Source organism: Grampus griseus (assembly GCF_964374135.1).
Source record: "Grampus griseus genome assembly, chromosome: 2".
NCBI lineage: Eukaryota > Metazoa > Chordata > Mammalia > Artiodactyla > Delphinidae > Grampus > Grampus griseus.
Window position 1 is genome coordinate 139,956,194 of NC_139018.1, and position 21,036 is coordinate 139,977,229.

A 21,036-nucleotide genomic window follows, 5' to 3' on the forward strand; every position below is an offset into this window, starting at 1 on the left:
AGCCTAGTCCAGGCCTTCCCCACCCCACTGGATTCCCCAAGGAGAGCTCAGGCGCCAGCCTCCATTTGAATAAAATTTCCAAGTAAATATCCCGAGGAGAGGCCTGCTTCTCAGGCACAGATCCTGGTGGAACTGGCACGGCTCCTCCACCCCCAGGCAGGGGCTTCCTGTCCCAAGGGAGACCTGTGGCAGGCGAGGGGCCTGGGCTGGGGAGTGGGGAGGTATGGCGTTCCCAGTGTGGGACTCAGGATCTCCCCAGCAAAAACCATCTTGGTCCAGTTAGGCCCCACTGAAGGCCTCAGCCCTACAGCTGGCGGCCGGGCTACTTCAGCCAAGGGAGACCCTGAGCAACTGGACACAGGCCATCACTCTCCACCCTGCTGGAGTCCAGGCCTGTGGGGGTGGAGGTGCTCAGCTAGTCCCACCCCTGGGGCTTGGGGCTTGTCTCCAGCTGCTGTCCCTTCCACACCCCACCTAAAGAAGGCTCTGAACGCCTCGGGAGGTGGACTTTGGGCACTTACAGGTAGGCAGGACATCATGTGGGCATGTAACTCGCCCCAGCCCTCACCCGCACCCCATCCTGGACGCAGCCCCAGGTCCTGGGAAGAACATCACCACACTGGAGACCAGGCCTGGTTTGCATAGTCTGCACGTTTAATCACTTTAAAACCTCTAACATTACCTCGTGTCCATTAAATAGAACCAACAATGCTGGGCCTGTTTAAATTACAAGAAAAAAAAAAAAAATCACTGTGCACCAACCCAGTATCTTACAAAACCAGCTGGGCTGGCCACAAGGGTGGGGGGGGGGGGGTGGGAGAGGCGGGGGTGCCCCTGGGCAGGTGGCTGGGTGTCAGGAGGGGCTAGGGGAGAGAAAGAAAAGGGGGCTCCCAAACAGGAGGGGACTGATTGTCCTAATGGGAGGGGTACAAAAGGCACGTCAGAAGAGGGGGCCTTGGGGGGCAGGACAGGTCAGTGCTTTCTCCACCAGGGCACAGTGTTGGAGGGGGCTCAGTGCCACTGCCTGCCCACCCCTGGCACTTGGAGAACCACTGACCCATGAGCCCTTGGCACGAGGAGCCCCATCTGAAATGGACGACAGCCTGCCCCTTCTATCGTACTCCTCCTTTCCTAGGGCCCGCCTGGCCTGGCCTGCCTCTTCAGAACCCGGGGCTCAGCTACTCCTCAGCAACACGCTGCAGACCCCCACACCTCAGGGCCAGGGCAGCCGGGGGGAACAGCAGGGTGGACAGTGGGTGTGGGAAGGTGGATGGTCCAGCTGCTACCCCCATTAAAAATACCCAAAAAAAAAAAAAAAATCAGCATCTAAAGTGAAATAATCACAAAGTGAAAATATATCCTCAAACAGCCCCTGAGATCCCCACAGGGGAAAGCAGCATCGGGTGGGAGGCGGGAGAGGCCGGCTGGGCCACCGTCCCTCCCCACCACCCACCCAGGGGCTCCGGGACTGTGAGTGCCAACAGCCCAGGCAGCCCCGGGCTCAGAAAACAGGGACTTGGGCCCTGGCAGGAGGAAAGGGTGCCAGAGAGGGAAGGGTGGTCAGCACACCAGCACGGGGCTGGGCCAGCCTCGCTCAGCAGGCAGCCAGCTGTAGTGGAGGTGGGCAAAGGGACACACACACGTGTGCACACACGTGTGCACCCTGGAAGTGCCTGCCTTGCCTTGGTCCCTTCCTTTGCTTACTGCTTCCGCCCGAGGCTCACCAGAGGTGGGGGACGGGGTCAGGGATGCAAAAGCCCTTAGAGAGGTGGCCTCCTCCTTCAAATACCCCCTAGGCCAGCCTCCCTGCTGCCTGGATGGGGACCATTATTGCTTTAGAGGGACAGGGAAGGGGCGAGAACTGCAGCCCGAGTCAGGAATCCCATAAGGGAAGGGCTGCCCCTCTTCACTCCGCAGGGAACTCTGGCTGGGGCCTGGACCTTGGAAAGCTGCCCTAAAGGTTTCACTCCTTTCTCCACACACAGGCGTGCTGGGGGTGGGCAGAGGCCCTCCCCTGCTCCCCAGCTGGTCCTGGGGTCCCACCTCAGGCAGCCGGGGGGCCCAAGGGTAGGGTGGGAAGCCGTCTCTGCCTCTCTTGCCTCCCAGCTGGGGTCCAAACCCAGTCGCAAGATAAAAAAATACTTTGGTGAATTAAAAAGTGCCCCAGGAGGGGATGGGCTCGAAGGGGCGGGCAGTAGGCGCTCGTCAAAGGGCGCTCTGGTCTTTAATAAAGGCGGTCCTCTCGCCCCGGCCCTCGTCCTCTTCTGAGTCGGACGGGCACTCCTCCTGCCAGGCTTCGGGGGGCAGCCCCTTGTAGGAGATGAGGCCACGGTCCATGGTGTACACCTTCACCCCTCGGAAGCTGAAGCCCGAGCGCAGCTGCAGGACCAGGAAGACAGTGACGAAGACCAGCACGATGAAGGCGCAGCTGAGGCCGGCCACCACCTCGGGCAGGTGTGAGGGCAGCAGCCCCTCCCGCAGCCGCGGCTCTGCCTCCACCTCCGTGGGCGGCGGCTGCTGCGGCTGTGGCGACTCTCGGCTGCTCTGGCTTTGCCGGGAGCACGTCTGCTCCACAGGGTCCAGGGAGGCGTGGCTGGGGCAGCTGAGGCAGTCTGTGGGGGCTGGCCCCTGGCACGTGGCACACGAGGCGTGGCAGGGGGCACAGACGCTGGCCCGGATGATCTCCACGTTGTTCTCGGTGCTGTAGTGCGTGTCGAGGACTTGGGGAGTGAAGCCTGGAGGGCAGCGCTGGACACAGCTCTTCTGGTGCAGGGAGAAGCCTTCCTCGCACACTGCCGGCACGGGGCAGAAGGTGGGCGTCAGCCAAGCCGCCCATGGCTGTTGGGCCCTGAGCCCCACGACAGTGGCAGCCTGTGGACCTGCAGCCCCAGGCAGTCACCGCTGTCCCCAGGAGCTCCCACCTGCCCCAGGACTGTGGTCACCCTGGGGTCCCAGCATCCCTTCACACCCCTTTTCCTCCTTTAGGACAGGCGTCCTCTGTCCCCAGCCTCAGGTTCCCAAGCCCTTGCAGCACCCACGACTGACCCACACAGGCCTGGCTGGACGTGAGGGTCTTGCAGCCGATGCTCTCAGGAGGTGTGGGCAGCCCCTCGGGGGCCGTGCCGTACAGCACTAGGGTGAACTTGGTCAGTGTCCCTAATTGAGGGGGGAAGCAAAAGTCAGAAGCCACGCCCGGCACCCCAGACTCCGCCAGCGCCCCTCCTCCATCCCCAGCCCTCGAGCACCCCCAATACCATAGTTATTTGCTTCACTGGTGTTTTCTATCTCCAGGACCCACTCGCCAGAGGGGTCCTCGTCCCAGGAATGGGTCGTCATGAAGGCCCAGTCGTTAAACCCGTCTGCAGAGTAGTCGTGCGGCCTGGGGAGGAAGGTGCACATGGCTGCCTGAGGCCTCGGCAGACCCCAGCCAGGCGACACTGAGCCCACAGCACACGGACCACACCCCCTCCCCCGGTGCAGCAGAACCCCGCTGGGCTGGAAGTGCCTGCTGGGTGTTTCCCAGGACGCCAAATGTTCTCAACCAGAAGATTCTGGAAATGTGCAAGGGTACTACACATGGGAAGGCACACAGACATGGCATTTAATGGGCAGAATCAGGGATTCCCGCAACATGGGACAGCCCCATAGGACAAAAACCATCCTTCCCAAAATGCCAACAGTGGAAAAGTATTTGGTGCCCTTCAGGGCTGTGTGAGTGAATGAACGAATGCACGTGGATGTGAGGGACAGGACAAGCTGGACAGAGGAGAGGGCAAGCACCTGGCGGCCAGCAGGGTGGAGCGGGTGCCCATGGGGCTGACCAGGTGGATGGCCAGGTCACCGCGGCGGTTGTAGGACAGGGTGAGCCGCGCCTGAGTGTGTTCCAGCCGCGTGATGTGGCTGGGCTCCCCCACACAGGCGGTCACAGTCTTCCGCACCTCCAGCCGCTTCCCGATGTCCCTGCGCAGAGAGCACCGTGATGGTCTATCAGCCTGGCCCAGGGGGACGAGCGGGCACCCCTGCGCCCCTCAGGTCCCACCTGCCCCCTCCCAGCCTGGGTCCAGCCCTCACTTGGGCTCAGTGAGGATGTCGATGATGCACTTCCGCTGGGGGGTCACCGTCGTCCAGTTCTGGGCCAGAGCCACCATGGCACCTGCGTCCAGTAACCCGTAGCCATACGAATGGCTCACTGTGGGGCAGGGAAGGCGGAGTCAGCTGGGGGGCACACAGGGCCCCCGCAACCCCCAATCCAGCTCTGTCCTCACCTTTGCGGCCCACACCATTGGTGGCCCAGTCGTTAGCATTGAGGTGGGCTGGCTTTGAGGTCTGTACCACCAGGTGCTGCATGTCCCGCCAGGTGAGGTTCTTACTGCAGAGGAGGGACGGAGAGGCTTGGGGGCTGTCTCTTCGGAGAGAAGCTGGAGACCAAGGCCTGCCTGGCAGGGGGCGCTGGTGGGGACAGGGTTGCGCCTCAGCCCCCACCCACTTACTTGGCCTCCAGGGTGAGAGCGATGATGCCCGCTGCCAAGGGGGCAGAGGCAGAGGTGCCTGTGTGAGACTCCGTACACTTCTGCCGCAGATCAGTGGTCACCTACCAGGAGGACAATGATGTTGGGCCTGTAACGCGGGGAGGGCACCAGAGGGGGGCCACCTGCCTGCCCTCCCTCTGTCCACAGGCCCTAAGCACCATAAACAGGACTGGGGAGCCAGGGCCAAGAAACCTTGGTCCCACCTGCTGCCTTGCTAACTTGCTGTAGACAGGCCGATGCCTGGCCCTTTCCCGAGGAATGAGAGGATTGAACTGAAGGTTGGCGATCATTAAGAGCAATGCATATTTTTAAGGAGAGTCTTCTCAGGGGCTTCACCGATGGCTCCACAGTCTCCAGGAGTCTTGGAGAGCTCCCTAGCCCACATCCCATGATGCTTTAGCCACCACCACCCAGCCACGGGCGGGTGGAAGGCAGATGGGGTCGGAAAGGGGGCCCCGGGCAGAGCCAGCAAGCAGCCCCGTTTCCCCAGCCGCCACCCCAGGGCAGGACTCACGATCTGCTTCTCGTTCTGGTTTCCACTGCTGTAGGTTGTGGCCAGCGTGGACGAGCAGGCCTCACTGTACCAGGGCACGTTGCCGGACTGCGTGGCGCTGCTGATGGACAGCGTGTAGATGCTGTTGGTGTAGCCGTCGCAGTTGCAGCTGTCATGTTCCCGGCCCCCGTTCCCAGAGGCCCAGACAAAGATGGAGCCCAGCCCCCCGCGGCCCTGTGGACAGAGTGGGCCGGGGTCACTCGAGAACAGGACTTGGGGGAGGCCTGGCAGGAAGATGCTGCTCGAGACTGAGAAGGATGGAGCCTCCTTCTCCGGGGACTCTCTATCCAGCCTCTGTTCCCCTGGGAGACCCCTGGTGGATCTCAACCTTTTTTGCACAAAAAAAAGAGACCCAGACCACCAACCAAAATGCTCTGAGTGGTGATTCCAAAGGGTGGAATTATGGGTAATTAGTATTTACTTTTCTCTTTTTCTTTCTAGTTCCTTAACATTTTAATAACATTTAATAAACAAACTTTGTACAAATTAAAATTAAACACAAGAATAAATAAATAGGAACAGAAAAAAACAAAGAAGTATGGAAAAGGTAGCGCCTAGTTTGCCCCCAGAGGCTGGGCCTGGTTTCTAGGGTGGGGCCAGGACCCCCACCTCACCTGGCTGACCCCCCGGAAGAAGGCCTCCTCAGCAAGGCGGGCTGGCCCATCCACGGTCTTGCCGTCGTCCTCGGGGCCCCAACTGGCGCTGTAGATGTGGATGTGGTTGGGATTCAGGCCTAGCGAGCGTGCCTCTACCGCATCTGTCACTTCACCGTCCAGCATGCGCACCCCTGGTCATGGAGGGGGGCGGGGAGAGGGATGCTGCGTGGGTCCAGCTGCCCGGAGCACTCCCTGGAGCACACCCAGCCTTGCACCCAGAGGATGGGCAGGGGAGGGCAGAGGACGGTGCTGGGAAACCCTGAGCCCCTAACTCCCTGGCCAGCCTCTGCCTTTCGAAGACAAGATGCAGGGGAAAAGGGGAGAGCTCCCTGGGCCCCAACTACACATTCTGGACTAGGATGAGTCTCTGGGGTCCCAAAGGAGCATGGTGATCAAGGCCTGCCATGTAAGGACTCGGAGTGGACAGTGAGGAGTTAGGGAGACTCCTGCTAAGAAACACTCCCTCCACCCCACAGCACAGGGCCACCAGCACAGGGGGTTCAGCTTTTTTGAGTTACTAAGAACGCGCTAAAGAAGAGCCGTGCAGTCAAAAGGATCCACAGCAGGAAAGTGGCAGACACTGGGTAGATGGGAAGTGAACAGAGAAGAATCCCACTGGAAGGGTCGTCCCAAAGACCGGGTGGCCAAGGCCTACACCCACCTCCAATACGGGCATTGTAGGCCACGCCTACGCCACAGACACCGTTGTTGGCCACTGCGGCCACCTCGCCTGCACACCGTGTACCATGCCTGCCGGGGCCAAGAGCACAGCATTAACAGTGGACAGAGCATGGTGGGTGCAGCCTGAGGAGCAGGAAGGGCCACATGCACACCCCTCTACCTTTGCTGTCCCACATCTGTACACAGACCACACCCCCCCACTCCTCTTGGCCTATGGCCACCTCCACTCAGACCGAACCTTCCCTCAGAGCCCCAGCTAGACCAGGACTATGGAAAAGACTTCAGCCTCTCAGGAAGGGCACATCTGCTTCCTCAGCGGAAAACAGAAGGGAAGCAGATTCTTACCTGTTGTCATTCATCTGCGTGTACCGAGGCTGGGGGTCAGGGTCCTGGTCATTGACATCGAAGCTGGCCCCAGGATCCTGGAAAGGACATGGCCATTATCAGGGTCAGCCTGAACACACCAGCAGAACAGAACCATCCCTGGACTCCCCTCGCCAGGGATGGCTACCTCCCTCCCCGACCTCCTCACATAATTGCCTGCCAAGTCCGGGTGGTTCTTCTCGATGCCATCGTCCAGAATGGAGACCACGATGCCACGCCCCGTGTAGCCCTGGGCCCAGGCCTCCTTCACGTTCAGGTCCCGCTGGGTGACACCAGACTGCAGAGACACCCACTCCCGTCACCCAGCACTTACGAGATGTGGTTGCTGGGTGAGGTTACTAGAACCTTGGAGAATCCCTTTGCCACCCCCAAAAGCTCCTTCTCCACCCGCCCCTACTCCTCAAATGCCACCACTGATTGTCTGGGCTCATGGAATTATAAAGAACTCTGGGAGGGTGCTCCCCAGGGCTCAGCAGGATGGGCTGGAGAAAGATCACTCAGCAGACAGAGGAAGACTGACAGGAGGCCTTGAAGTCAGCCTCACCCACTCACGGGACCCCTCAGTGGATGGATGGATGCAGCCAGGGAGGCAACGTACCAGGTACCACTGCTGGGGAAACTTGGGGTCCGTGGGCTCCTGGTACACGTCCCGTTTGGTCCGTTGCTTTGCCACCTGCTGCTCCAGCCACTGTACCTGTGAGGGAGTGAGGGAGAGATGGTGTGGCTGGAGGAACGGGGAGGGAGAGCGAGGCCTCCTGAGAACGGAAAGGGAAGGGTGGCAGCAGGAGGGGCTGGGGCCGCACTCACTTGAGGTTCCCGCTGCAGCCGGCTGTGCCGCGGGCGGTGAGGTGACAGGGATCGCTTTGTCACCGCTCGATGCCAGAAGTGGTAATAGTCGCCGAAGATCTGCAACAGAGCAGGGAGACTGAGCCGGGCTTTCCATCTGCCAGTCCCCACGGAGGCGGGGGATGGGGGTGGACAACCGGCTGCAAGGGGAGGCTCACCACGGCAGGGGGTGGTGGGCATCTGCTCCCCGCCCAGGACCCCGCAAGGAGGTGCAGGGGGCCGAGGGGGACTCACCCCCCTGGGATACACTGGTCCACTGAGCAACCTAGGCTAGAAGCCCAAGGGCAGGACAAGCCACCCATAACATGCCTACTACCCAGATGCCCCTGAGAAGACAAGCCCCAGAGTTCCTGCTCTGGGTGCTGGAACCCCTGCCCTCATTGGCCCCACCCCCTGGCGATGTCCTATGCCTCGGCCAGCAGGAGGGAAGAACACCTACCTGGCCCAGGTTGAGGAAGCCATGCTTGCGTGCCACACTGTCAGCCACGGCTGGGCCTCCAGGAATACGCACGGCCCAGGTATTGGTGAAGACATTCTGGCCACGGGCATCGGCCGCCAGCAGGACCAAGGCTCCTGCTGCTGCTACCACCCATAGCAACCAGGGCCTCAGCTCCATGGGGGGGACAGGTGGCCGGGACCCCGGAGCCCCCGTCTCCTTGGCCTGGTCACAGGGCCTCGGCTCCCGCGTGCCTGCTCACTGCCTGTGGCCCGGGGCTGACTGGCGGGGGCATGGGACCAAGATGGGCGGGACTGCGCGGGGAGGATGAGGGCTGCCGGCTCTGAGAGGAACAAGGGAGGAGAAGAGGGAGAGTCAGTCGCTCCCCAGCCACACACTAAAGCTGCCTTCCCACCCCACGGCTCACTCCAGGCCTGAAAGGGGCTCTGGCGGGGAGGGGTGAAAATCCAGGCCCCCAAGGTGAGCCGGATAGATGGACAGAAGGACCGCCTCCACACTTAAGAATACGGAAGTGGGATGAAGAGGACCAAGACTTGAGTCCCTCAAAACAAGAAGCAACAACTGAATAAATGCTTGCCAGAATTAAAGTCAAAAAGGTGGGTTAGGGACTTCCCTGGTGGCGCAGTGTTAAGAATCCGCCTGCCAATGCAGGGGATACGGGTTCGAGCCCTGGTCTGGGAAGATGCCGCGGAGCAACTAAGCCCGTGTGCCACAACTACTGAGCCTGCGCTCTAGAGCCCGCGAACCATAACTACTGAGCCCGCGTGTCACAACTACTGCGGCCCATGTGCCTAGAGCCCGTGCTCTGCAACAAGAGAAGCCACCGCAATGAGAATCCCGCACACCGCAACGAAGAGTAGCCCCTGCTCGCCTCAACTAGAGAAAGCCCGTGCGCAGCAACAAAGACCCAATGCAGCCAAATATAAATTAATTAATTATTTTTATTATTTTTTAAAAAAGGTGGGTTATAGGGACTTCCCTGGTGGCACAGTGGTTGAGAGTCCGCCTGCCAATGCAGGGGGCATGGGTTCGTGCCCCGGTCCGGGAAGATCCCACATGCCGTGGAGCGGCTAGGCCCGTGAGCCATGGCCGCTGAGGCTGCGCATCTGGAGCCTGTGCTCTGCAACGGGAGTGGCCACAACAGTAAGAGGCCCGTGTACCGCAAAAAAAAAAAAAAAAAAAAACCCTCCTGCCACTGCAGGGGACAAGAGTTTGAGCCCTCGTCAGGTAAGATCCCACATGCCGCAGAGCAACTAAGCCCGTGGGCCACAACTACTAAGCCCTCGTGCCACAACTACTGAAGCTTGCACTCCTAGAGCCCAGGTTCCACAACAAGAGAAGCCACCGTAATGAGAAGTCCTCGCACCACAACGAAGAGGAGCCCCCGCTCGCCACAACTAGAGAAAGCCCGCGCACAGCAATGAAGACCCAATGCAGACAAAAATTAATTAATTAATTATTTTTTTAAAAAGTGGGTTACAGGGCTTCCCTGGTGGCGCAGTGGTTGAGAGTCCGCCTGCCGATGCAGGGGACGTGGGTTTGTGCCCCGGTCTGGGAGGATCCCACATGCCGCAGAGCGGCTGGGCCCGCGAGCCATGGCCGCTGAGCCTGCGCGTCTGGAGCCTGTGCTCCGCAACGGGAGAGACCACAACGGTGAGAGGCCCGCGTACCGTAAAAAAAAAAAAAAAAAAAGTGGGTTATGAAGCAGTAGGTACCTATAATCCCGTTTTGTTTTTAAAAAACTATTTATACATGTATATTTATATAAAACCACAAAACATAATCTGGAAGGACACATGCTAACAGTGGTTCTCTCAAGGTGGTGAGAATTATGAGTAATTGTTATTTTCTTTTGTGTCATGTATATTTTCCAAATTACCCAGGTATATTTTATAAAGGAATAAAATGTTGGCTTTTTAAAGTTTTTTAATGGGCGGTGTCTACACAGCTCGCTAGGGCTTCCTAGTTCAGCAAAGGAGAACCAGCCATAGGGAGTTACCTGCAAAGACCCACAGCCCCTGGCAAGAAAGAGTGGGTAACCTAAGGTGGGATGGGGGCTTTGGGGGCTGAGCACGGAGAGGGGGGATCGCAGTGGCTTCACCCTCCCTCTTTGGCCCAGACCATCAGCAAAGTCAGGGGCTCAGGCTCTTTTTTTATACAGTTTCCTGGGAAACGCTGGGGCCACCCAGTCCTGGCCTGCAGGCCTCCAGCAGCCCCCTCGGTCGCTCCACACCCACCAGCCTTGCGTAATCTGAGCCCGGGCAGCCAGGGCAAACACTAGCTGCTGAGCCAGGAGCGCCAAGGTGAAGCTGAATCAATAGTCCGAGTGTTGTTTTTCCTCCTTCAGCAAACAGACAGCAGGACCTCTCTGCCTGGGGCCACATAACTGTCCCCACATAGGGCCCCTGGCTAGCCAGAAGCCAAGCCCCTGGGGTGGGGAGAAGCTGGGGAAGGTCCCCGTGGGGCTGCCAGAGGTGTCCCGCCTCAGTGCCAAGCTTGTTGAGCAGAGCGCCTGCCTACACGGCCCCGGATGCCCCCACCACTCCCAGGGCCCAGCCCCAAAGGAGGCCACTCTGCTGGACGGCAAAATGAAGCTCCCCATCTCACCCGGGCCCCGGAGAGCTGCACAGGCGGGCTCACCACTGGGAACACTCCTTTTCCAGAGACTGCCCTCAGCCACAGTCAGCCTCCCTGCCTGCTCCTGCTGCAGTCCCACCCTGCAGGCTGGAGAGACTCAACACACAATTCCTGGAGTATTTTCAGTTTACACCAAAATAACCTGACAGCTGATGGCAGGAGGCATCCACAATGCAGCTCCTCCTCACCCTGGATGGGCAGAGTCCATAGGGTTCCCGGACAGGCCTGGAAGCCACAGCCCCATGATGCCTTGGGTGACCAAGTTCCGGAAAGCTGGTCTGAGCAATGGCTGGGCAGCCAGACATTCAGCCCTAGGGGGTGAAGGAAACCCAAGCCCCTCATTTAACAGAGGATGTGGAGCCCTAGGGGCTGAGCCAGATAGAAACAAGCCCTCTTCTCCCCTTCTTGCCACAAGAGCAGCCTCTTGGGTCCAGATGTCAAGAAAGACCATCTCCTGACCACAGTGCTGTGAGCCGTACTGGAACTCCCAAATCAAGACTGGGTTCATCTGCGTCCAGCCCAAGTTCCGGGACATTGTGGATGGAGCTGCAGTTGCTTGGTCGTAAAGGTGATTATTTAATTACCTTGCAGCACCCAAAAAGAAAGCGGGCTTCAGGCACAACCAAACAATTCCCCAAGAAAGGACCAGGCTTCATCTGCTCAGCATCCCCAGCCACGGTGAGCCGTAGATATGGCTTCCACAGAGCCTGAAGCCTCCAGACAGCCCTGCCTCAGCATCCTGGAGGGCGGGAGGGAGGGAAAGAGGGAGGAAGGGAGGGAAGGAGGGAGGGAGGGAGGGAGAGAGGGAGAGAGGGAGGGAGAGAGGGAGGGAAGGAGGGAGAGAGGGAGGGAAGGAGGGAGGGAGGGAGGGAGGACCCCCTCCTAAAAGAGCAGGCACTGAGAACAATGAATGAATGGGCTTCTCCCCACCCCCATCCCAGACTCTGACTCACCCTCTGAGTCCCAGTTCGGCTCAAACCCGGAGGCTTGCTGTAGTTCCAGCCTCCTGTGAGGCCCTCTCACATGGGAGTCAGCTCCAGGCTGTGGCCACAGAGAGACCTGTGGGTGCTCTTTGTGGCTGTGTTCTAGATCAAAGCTCTTTTCTCCAGTCCCAGGAACCTCCTGACACAGACACCCACTCCGAGGCACCCAAACTGAACCTCCCCCAGGTCCAGCTGCTGTTTCCCAGGCACTGGGGGTCTGGCGTGGACAGGGCTGCCTGGGAAACCTGGTCCCGTCTCTCTTTCCAGCAAAGAGACACCAAGCCAGGTCCTGTAACAGGCACTGAAGGCTGCGCTGAAATTCTGAATTCCAATCTTTATTCATTTTCTGTGTGATCTTAAGTCACTTCCTCTCTCTAGGCCTCAGTTTCCTAGATGGTAAAAACTGCTAGACCAGAGGTTTTCAAACTTTTTTTTAAAGCCACAGAATCTTTAAAAAATCAAATCTTATGTGGAAGCCCAATATAGGATATCGTAAAACTTCAGCCACTCTGGTTGAGACGGGTCAGGCTTGGCTACTCTCCTATGCTGTGCCCACACCTGGTCAGCAGCTGCCCAGCCCTATCTAGGCCACATCACCTGGGCTCCCCTCCCACTTCCCAAGTCAGAAAGAATTCTGACACCCTCCGGTGGAGGAGAGTCTGCACCCCCAGGGGCAAGGGTCTAGAGGATGGCGGGGAGAGCAGGTACTGACCTGACAAGTGACTGCTGTAAGACCTGTCTGGCAAGCAGGCCGCCCCTCAGTCCAGCCACCCCACGGGGGCAGCAGGGGTCTCGGCCAGGCCTCCGCGGGAGGCAGCCCCGGAACCTACCTGAGCCAGCCTCCCAGCACCCGCGGATCCCGCACCTGAGTGTCTCGCCGCTCAGGTGTGCAGGCGGGGACGAGGCCCGGGCGGTGAATAATCCCCTCCGCCTCGCGAACAGCCGCTCCTCCCCTCCCCCGGCGGGAGCGCAGGCCCTCCCCAGCCGCGGAGTGGGCGAGCCGGCGGCGGCCCCCGAAGGACGGCCCGGAGGCGGGAGCACCCGGCGCCTCTGGAATTCTCTCGCCATCCCGCCCCCAGCGGGGGCCCCGCTGGCGCTTCCTGAGGTCAGAGGGCTTGCCCCGGCCCCAAGCGGAAAAGTACCGGCACCTACAAGGGCTGGGAGCCAAGCCGGGCCCGACGCTCTCAGGTGGGCTGCGGGGCGCCCTTCCTGCTCCCCGCGGCTTCACCCTCGGGGCCGGCCCGGGGGCCAGTTTCGAAAGCCGGACGGGCAGCCGGGCCCGGGCTGCCTCCGCGCCAGCGACCCCGACCCTCCCCCGCCTGCGCGCCCGGGCCGCGGAGCCAGCTCCTCGGGCAGAGCGGCCCAGTCCGGCCAGCTCGCCTCGGGCCCGGCTCCCGGCGCGCTGCCTCCACCGGGCCCCGCGCCCTCGCCGCTTACCCTAGGGAGCCCGGGCGGGGAAACTTTTCCAGGCGAGCGCCGCGGCGGCTCGGGCGCCCCTCGGCCGAGCGGAGAGACCGGCGGCGGGGCCTGGGCTCGACGCGGTCCCCGCGCCCGGCAGCAGCGTCACCGCGCGGAGGCGGGGAAGAGCGGCGGCGCGGCCTCGGCCGGGCCGGCGACCAGGGCAGGGCTCGGCCTCGGCTCCGGCTCCGGCGCGGGAGGGGGCAGCGGCCGGGCCGCGGCGGCGGCGCGGCTTGTTTACTCGGGCCGCTGTCAGCGGCTGCGGCGGCCCGGGCTCCTCCTCCTCCGCCGCCGCGCCCCCTCCCCCTCGCGGCGCCACCTCCGCGCTCCCCAGCAGCCGCCGCAGCCGTCCCGCCGCCCTGGCCCGCCGCGCCGCCCATGCCGCCCGGCCCCGGGCCCGCGTTCGGGGCCGGAGCGCCGCAGCCCCCGAGCTCCGGGCTCCGAGCGGCGGCCTTGCGGCCTTCCGGGGCGCCCACTGCCTCTGGCTCCCGGTCGGGGCAGGTAGGAAGTGGGGCCAGCGATCCCAAAGCCCTCGCGGCCGCTCGGCGCGTCGCCCAGGCCCCACTGCCCGCACCCCCGCCCCGGGCTCGGCTCTTCGCGCCGCGAGCTCCCCGGGCCGGCGGCCGCGGAGACCCGAACTCGGAACTCCTGGCAGGGGTTGGGAAGGGCTCGAGGCGTCACTCCGAGCCCAGTCTCGGCCGGATTCTGGGGAAGCTAGCCTTCTCCCCCCACTTCCCCACTCCTAAGCCACGAGTTTGGGCACGACCGAGTTAAGTGCCCTGGGATGACGCACCTGGGGTACCCCATCTGAGGTCGGGCTTCAGCGCGCCTGGGCAAACCTCCTCGTCGCCTACAGTTAGAGGACTCACGATTTTATTTGCATTTATATAGACAGGTGGATGAGCAGAACAAGTAGCCCATCCCCTTTTAATTTTTTAAAAACTTTTTTTTTTTTAACTCCAACCGCCTGCCAGGCACCAGGCCAGTCATTTTATATTATCTCCTTCTCATGTACATTATTTAATCTACATAATCCTTTCAGGCTGACATTATTAACCCCATTTTACAGATAAGGAAACTGAGGTGCACAAGGTTTAAATAATTTGCCCAAGATACCACAACTAGTAGGCCTCAGAGCCTGGAAGAGATCTAGGGCTTTGGCAGAGCCTGAATCTGAGCTACTTGCAATATACCAGCCGGCTCCTCTCCCTCCCTGGGTCCCTGCCCTAGAAAACGTCTGTGCTACTTGGCCGAGGCCACCACTGCTTGAGCTGAGAGAGAAAAGAGGGGAAATGTGGCCAAAAGCTCCCCAGGCTGGGTTATTCCAAGGTCGCAGAGCAGTCTCTGCCCATCCTTTCCTGCTCGCTTTGAGATAACCTGGCAGAACAATATTATCCTGTGACCTCTTCAACACCGGTTTGGGGATAATGACAAAAACGAGCACCGAACACTGCAGAGCATGTTCTCAGAGCGAGGAGTGGTTCTCAGCTCTTTCCGTGTGTTAAATTATTTCATCCTTACCACAAACCCTGCAAGGTGGATACAATTTTCCTTTAGGGATCTTTCATGTATCACTATCTGTGGAGGAGGAAACTGAGGCCCAGAGAAGTTAAGTAACATTCGTAAAGTAACTCACTAGGTGACAAGTCAACCAGCAAACCTGCGTTCAAAACCCTGCAGTACTATTTTATACTTTGCCACCTTAGACAAGTTATTTAATTCTCAGAGCCTCAATTTACCCCTCTGTAAAATGGAGATAATATTCAACTAGTGGGATAAGGTACTGTTTGGGCACCTGTACAAACAGTGCAAAAACCAGAAACTCAGGGAAGAATGTTGGGTCCTAAAAGTTGAGCCGGGGGCTTCCCTGGTGGCGCAGTGGTTGAGAGTCCGCCTGCCGATGCAGGGGACATGGGTTCGTGCCCCGGTCCGGGAGGATCCCACAGGCCGCGGAGCAGCTGGGCCCGTGAGCCATGGCCGCTGAGCCTGCGCATCCGGAGCCTGCGCTCTGCAACGGGAGAGCCCACAGTGGAGAGAGGCCCGCGTATCCAAAAAAAAAACAAAAGTTGAGCCGGGAGATAAGTCCAGTTGGCCCCCTCTTGGAATGGGAACTGCCCCCCACAGGGAGCAAAGACTCCTAGGGGCCACCCTGGGGTGGCCCCAACTAGCAGCATCAGCCACAGTTGGGAAAACAATACTTCTTCAGTCAGACCTAGGCAGGAAGTGAGTCACGGTTCTTCCTAAGTCTGTGAGCAAGAGATCCCTATTTAGGGGAAGTAAGGACAGGGCTGGTTCCATCTAGCCTCGGAGTCCCGCAGTGCCCTTCCCCCTTGTCCTCAGACTTACAAGAAAGGTCAACCCGGAAAGAAAGCAATCCTGTCTGCCTCTAGGTGCCCCACCCATCCTGGAGGCTGGCCCCAGGGGAGCCTCAGTGGGTCTGAGGGGGAGGAGGGGCTAGCCCTGTCTCAGACGGCTGCCACCCAGCAGAGGCACTGGAGCTTCCCAGTTTCTCCCGCCAGCCTGCCCCTCCAATCCTGCCTTTGGCATAAGGAGAATTCTTTCAACTGTTGCTCAGAGGTGCATCACTGAGGGGAGGAGAGAGGAGAGGACCGAGAGAGTGAGCCCTTGCCCCGGAGGATCTCCACCTTAGTCTTGCTCCTATTTTAGGGTTTCCCATACAACTGTACTTTATAACGATTCGGTTGTTAAAAAGAATGTGGAGGGAATTCCCAGGTGGTCCCGTGGTTAAGACTCTGTGCTTCCACTGCAGGGGGCAAGGGTTCAATCCCTGGTCAGGGAGCTAAGATCCCTCATGCCATGCGGCGTGGCCAAAAAACCCCAAAAAAGCAAAAGAGAAAAAGAATGTGGAAGACACCCTCCTTGCGAAAAGCCCTCTGGAGAGAATCCCAGCTTGCCACAGCTGGTGACTGCTAGCCAACTTCTTTCTTTTTCTCCTGGAGCAAGTCCTGTGGGCAGGTTTTGTTCTCTTTATCACTCCCAACAATTTGTCTGAGGCCTTAAAAGCCAGAAGGAAATAAACTGCCTGCAGAGCCCAGGTCCACTGACTTGGGGACCTAAGAGCCCAGGGGCCTCTGGATCACAGTTATCAGTTTTACACAGCAGTTAATAGGACAGGAGGCACCACGTGACAGAAGTCTAGCAACAGACTTGTTGGGGGGTGACCTGTGGGGTGGAGCAGGGCCTGATGGGTAAGGCCTGAGGGAGGAAGGGGCTGTGACCAGTTCCCACCTTCCCAGCAGGGGGCCAGAGGAGCTGTCTAGCCAGCCAGGACTCTCTTTATCCTTGGATTTGGGGCTAACCTGGGAGACTCCCAAGAGCAACCGTTGTCCTATGGTAAAATCCACCCAGTCACCCTTACCTCAGGCACTCCCACTGTCCCCTTGGAGTGCTCCGGGGGACCCTTTCTCTCAAAATCTCTGCCCCACTCTCAGGCACCTCAAACAAAGCCTTCGCAGCAGCACCCACACCTGGGCTTTTTCTTTTTTCTTCTTCTTTTTTTTTTTTTTTTGGCTGCACCACTCGGCATGCAGGATCTTAGTTCCCGACCAGGGATCGAACCCACGACCCCTGCAGTGGAAGCGCAGAGTCTTAACCACTGGACTGCCAGGGAAGTCCCCCCACACCTGGTTTTAATCAAAATGTCTGCACCACATCCACACATGCATAGAAGAGCAGACAACAAAATTTAATTGGTATTTTCTCTAAAAGGGTGGGATTTGAGAGCTTTTTGTTGTCTTCTTTTTGCTTACCTGCATTTTCAGGAATTTCTACAATAACTTTTAGAATAAGATAATTAAAATTTTAAGTCATGCAAAACTGAATAAAGCATGCCCATACTTCACCATCTAGCTCCAGAACAGCTGGGGTCCCTCCTGAACGCTGCTGGGGCAACAGTCAGCCTCCTCCTATCCCATCACTGGGCGGCGCCCTTCCAGTTCTGGCTAAACCACTTTGGGAAAACCTCCTTTATAGGACAGGAAAACAGGGTGTCTGTGTGGGTGGGGGGAGGAGCTAGAAGTGATGTGGTGGTGATGTATCTGGTCACACTGGGACAGGATTGCAGCACGGTCAGCCCTTCTCATGTTCCCAATTACTGGGCTAGCTCCGCACTTACCTTTCACCTGCTGGCTCTGCCGCCTCCCCAAGTCACTGGTCAGCTTAATGTTTCCCTTCTGCTGGCTCTGTGTCTTCTGCCTTGCCTTCAGTGCCCAGGCAGTGCTACCCACAATTGGGCACCAAATAGGTGCTTTGGGTGCAGTCTAGTCTGGCAGACATTCATTGGGCACCTGCTGAATGCTGGGCCCTGGGACCTCAAGCTGAGTCCGTTAGAACTTGTCCTCAGGAAGCCAGCGACCACCTCTGAGACATGACAGTATCTTCCTGAAGCTTCACCCTCCCTTCTGGCCTTGCAGCTCCAACAAGCTCTGCCCTTCCTTCTCCCTCTTGATACAAAAAAGTAAAACAGTTAACATGACTTCTTGTTGAATTTTCCTATCAGTTTTGTTACTGGAACAGGATTTTGCAACCTCACACTATTGACATCTTGGGCCAGGTTATTCTTGTTCTGGGAACTGTCCTTTGCATGGTAGTATGTTTAGCAACATCCCTGGTCTCTAAACACTAGGGGCCAGTCGCACCTCACCCCCATTATGACAACCAAAAGTGTCCCCAGACATTGCCAAACGTCCCCTGGAGGGGGGCGTGTAAAATTGCCCCCAGCTGAGAACCACTGGTCCAGAGTGAGGGCTGGGAGTGGTGCAGGAGACGGTAGGTGTGCCGGGATTTCAGGCATCAGGGGTTGTCTGCTGGGAACTATGCACTGAGACAGCAGGCAGCAAGGGAGAAAATTCCCAAACCCCAAACCGCCTGGCATGGCAATGCGACAAATGGGGCCATTTAGTGTTCAGGGCAAACAATCTTATGTATCTCCACGACGCCTGAGGACATCGGTCTCAGGAACGTTAATGATAATGCTGAATTGAGGAAAGGAACAATCACATTGATCACACTCTGTTTACTGAGGTGGGGAAGTGAGTGAGCCAGCTTCGCGTTAAATATGTATTTAGAAAGCAGATCAGTGGTGGCTGGGGGCAGAGGGGCGGGGCAGGAGGAATCTCTGGGGAGTGATGGATATGTTCATTATCCTGATTGTGGTGATGATTCCATGGGTACACACAAACGTCAAAATGGATCAAGTTGTACGTTTTAAATATGTGCAGTTTATAGCATGTCAATTATATGTCAATAAAGCTGTTTTAAAATGTATTTCATTGTTTAACGTTTTAGTGCTTGAAAGGCATTATTTTGGAAATTTACTAACATGGAGTAGCCATTTCTTGACTGTGCCAGATGAATGGGGGGAGGGGTGGTGGTCACTGCAGTACTTAAAAAGGAAACAGCAAAAAAGAAAATGATCATGGGGCTTCCCTGGTGGCGCAGTGGTTGAGAGTCCGCCTGCCGATGCAGGGGACACGGGCTCGTGCCCCGGTCCGGGAAGATCCCACATGCCGCAGAGCGGCTGGGCCCGTGAGCCATGGCCGCTGAGCCTGCGTGTCCGGAGCCTGTGCTCCGCAACGGGAGAGGCCACAACAGTGAGAGGCCCGCGTACCGCAAAAAAGAAAAAGAAAATGATCATGGGCCTAAGGAAAGAGGAAAAGGGATGCTGAGAACATTCAGCTCCGACTTCTTTCCATGAAGCCAGCGAGAGCCTGTCCGCTGGTTTAGAGGAAACACTGGAGAGTTTTTGCATTGGATGATGCTGTTCAAACTAACGTGTCTGGAAAGGTATTATCAGGGGCTTGGGAAAAAAAAAAAACAAATGTAGTGCTGGCTGCCAGGAAAGGAACAGATGAATCTGGAAATTACAGGCTCCTCCACTACCATTAATCCCTAAAACAAACACTCCTGGGGGAAAAGCCAGTTAATACCTGGAGGAGGGCGGGTGCTATCCCTCAGTGGGGCTGGTACAGCTGGGGAGCGGAGAGCCTTTATAGGAGCTGGGTGCACGGGAAAGTTGCCAGAATCGACCGTGCCCAGGGGGGTGCACTCAGCAGGGAGGGGTGCCAAGATGCCCAGGAGGGAGACCTGGGGGCGGCAAACAATGAGAGGCGTCTCGAGGACAGTCCAAGTGTTTTTAGCTGATGGAGACCTCCACCGAGGGTCTCAGAAGTCCAGAGTGAGGAAGACGTGCAAGGAGAGGCCTAGCATGGGGATGTGTGACAATAAAAATCTCTGTCTGTGGAGAGTTGATTGTGCACCAGGCATTTCAATCACTCCTTCCTCGGACATTGACTGGGTGTGGGGCGGGACCTCCTCCAGTGCTCCCGTTGTGAGGGAAGCAGACAGCAGGTAACTAAGCCAGTTTATACGAGAAGTTCAGATCCTGGTAAGTACTCTGGAACAAAAATAACAGAGGGGGGTGTAGTAGTGCCTGGGGGAGGGGAGGATACTTACTGTTCCTGGGATGGTCAGGGAAGGCCTCTCCGAGGAGGTGATATTTGAGCAGAGGCTTAAGCAAGAGACAAAGGAGTGAAGATCTGGAGAGAGGGAGTCCCAGGCAGTGAGCAGAGGAAACCAGGGTGCATGGGCCTGGTGTGTGAGCTTGTGCACTTGGAGAGCAGACACTTCTCCGGAGTGCCGTGGGAGAGGGTGACAGTGGGAATAGCTGGGATGAGAGGGCTGGGCAAGGCTAGACCATGCAGCATCTGGCAGGCTGGGCTGGATGCTGAATTGAACAATGGGCAATTTGGAGGAATTTTACTAATTTGGGCCTTTTCAAAGGCCCCTCTGACTACCATGGGGAGAAGACACGTCATGGGGGGGTGAGGGTAAGAGTGGGAGCCCCACGACTATTCTGTGCAGGAGGCACCATTTGTGACCCTCCCATGTTACATGTGGGGTGAGGGGTCTGGCTTGGGGACGTCAGGGTGACTCTCATAACCACTAGGCGGATATGTGGGCTCCTGAGCAGGGAGCAGGCCTGGGAAGGATGGACGGGAGCCAGGCCACTTGTCTGCCCTGGGAAGGCAGAACCTCCTCAGGCCAAGAGCTGGCCAGGGCAGCCAGGCCTGGGGCCCCACTGCCCAACCGCTTGGGTGGGTTCAGGTGCTTCTCCCTAAATTACATCCCTGTCAGCATCTTTAGCTTCAGACTTGGCAAAAAGGGATTGCCCTGAGTTAACAGTAAAACTCCCAGAGCGCTCACCGCTCATTCCCTGGCAGGCACCCTGCTATGTGCTTTCCTCTCACTGCCCCCTTTACTTCTCATAGCAACCTGAGCTGGGCACCATTGTTATTCCCATTTTACAGATGAGGAAACTGAGGCCTTGAGAGCCTGCTTGGAGTCACAGGAAGAGGAAGATCCAGGATTTGAACCTGGGGAACACACACACTTAAACCACTCAGCTTTCTGCCTCTAGAAGAGGGTGAACAAGGGCTGAATCAGATGCCGATTCCCAAGGCACCGTGATGTGGGTGGCTCAGCTGTGATTCACCTTTTACTTTTTCTTGGACAAGACTTGTTCACCTGCACTCTCCCAGTCGTAACGTTGATGTTTCTATAGGGTGTGTGCTGCAGAACCACAGAGCTGCCCTTCCCCCCATACAGTGTGCTGTTACCAGCCCAGCCCTGACACTCGCTTGAATGCTACCCCCAATCCCTGGGCAAATTACTTAACCTCTCAGGGCCTCAGTTTCCTCATCTGTAAACTGGGGTAAAAAATACCCAGCCCATCAGGTGATACCTGTAAAGTACTCACTCAGCACAGCGTCTGGTCCGCAGTGGTAGCTACTATGATTAAATGACACCCTCCTTCCTTCTGAGGCAGGCACAC

At 58.0% G+C, this 21,036-nt stretch overlaps 1 protein-coding gene across 5 annotated transcripts; it reads right to left on the bottom strand.

Moving 5' to 3' along the window:
* Positions 1 to 638: 638 nt before the first annotated feature.
* FURIN (furin, paired basic amino acid cleaving enzyme) lies at positions 639 to 17,131 on the bottom strand. Of its 5 annotated transcripts, none has more exons than XM_082649468.1 (16): positions 17,043 to 17,131; positions 8,089 to 8,428; positions 7,611 to 7,709; positions 7,402 to 7,497; positions 6,952 to 7,095; positions 6,765 to 6,841; positions 6,400 to 6,488; positions 5,697 to 5,869; positions 5,044 to 5,256; positions 4,491 to 4,591; positions 4,266 to 4,369; positions 4,072 to 4,189; positions 3,781 to 3,960; positions 3,255 to 3,379; positions 3,046 to 3,156; positions 639 to 2,792 (listed from the first exon to the last, which is right to left on the bottom strand). In XM_082649468.1, the coding sequence occupies exons 2-16, from the start codon at positions 8,263 to 8,265 to the stop codon at positions 2,206 to 2,208; spliced, it is 2,394 nt and encodes a 797-aa protein (XP_082505594.1). In that variant the 5' UTR covers positions 8,266 to 8,428; positions 17,043 to 17,131; the 3' UTR covers positions 639 to 2,205. The 5 variants fall into 5 exon arrangements, with proteins under 5 accessions (XP_082505594.1, XP_082505595.1, XP_082505592.1 ...); XM_082649469.1 differs by lacking the exon at positions 17,043 to 17,131 and adding an exon at positions 13,164 to 13,260 and having other exon boundaries at positions 6,952 to 7,080; XM_082649466.1 differs by lacking the exon at positions 17,043 to 17,131 and adding an exon at positions 13,164 to 13,260.
* Between the last annotated feature and the right edge of the window lie 3,905 nt (positions 17,132 to 21,036).

Excerpts from the sequence above, each read along its gene's own strand:
- FURIN (XM_082649468.1), bottom strand. The coding sequence starts at position 8,265 with ATGGAGCTGAGGCCCTGGTTGCTATGGGTGGTAGCAGCAGCAGGAGCC. Across the intron at positions 5,257-5,696 it reads TCTTCCGGGGGGTCAGCCAG|GGCCGCGGGGGGCTGGGCTC; the intron begins GTGAGGTGGGGG and ends CTCTGTCCACAG. Across the intron at positions 2,793-3,045 it reads GTCCAGCCAGGCCTGTGTGG|TGTGCGAGGAAGGCTTCTCC; the intron begins GTCAGTCGTGGG and ends CCGTGCCGGCAG.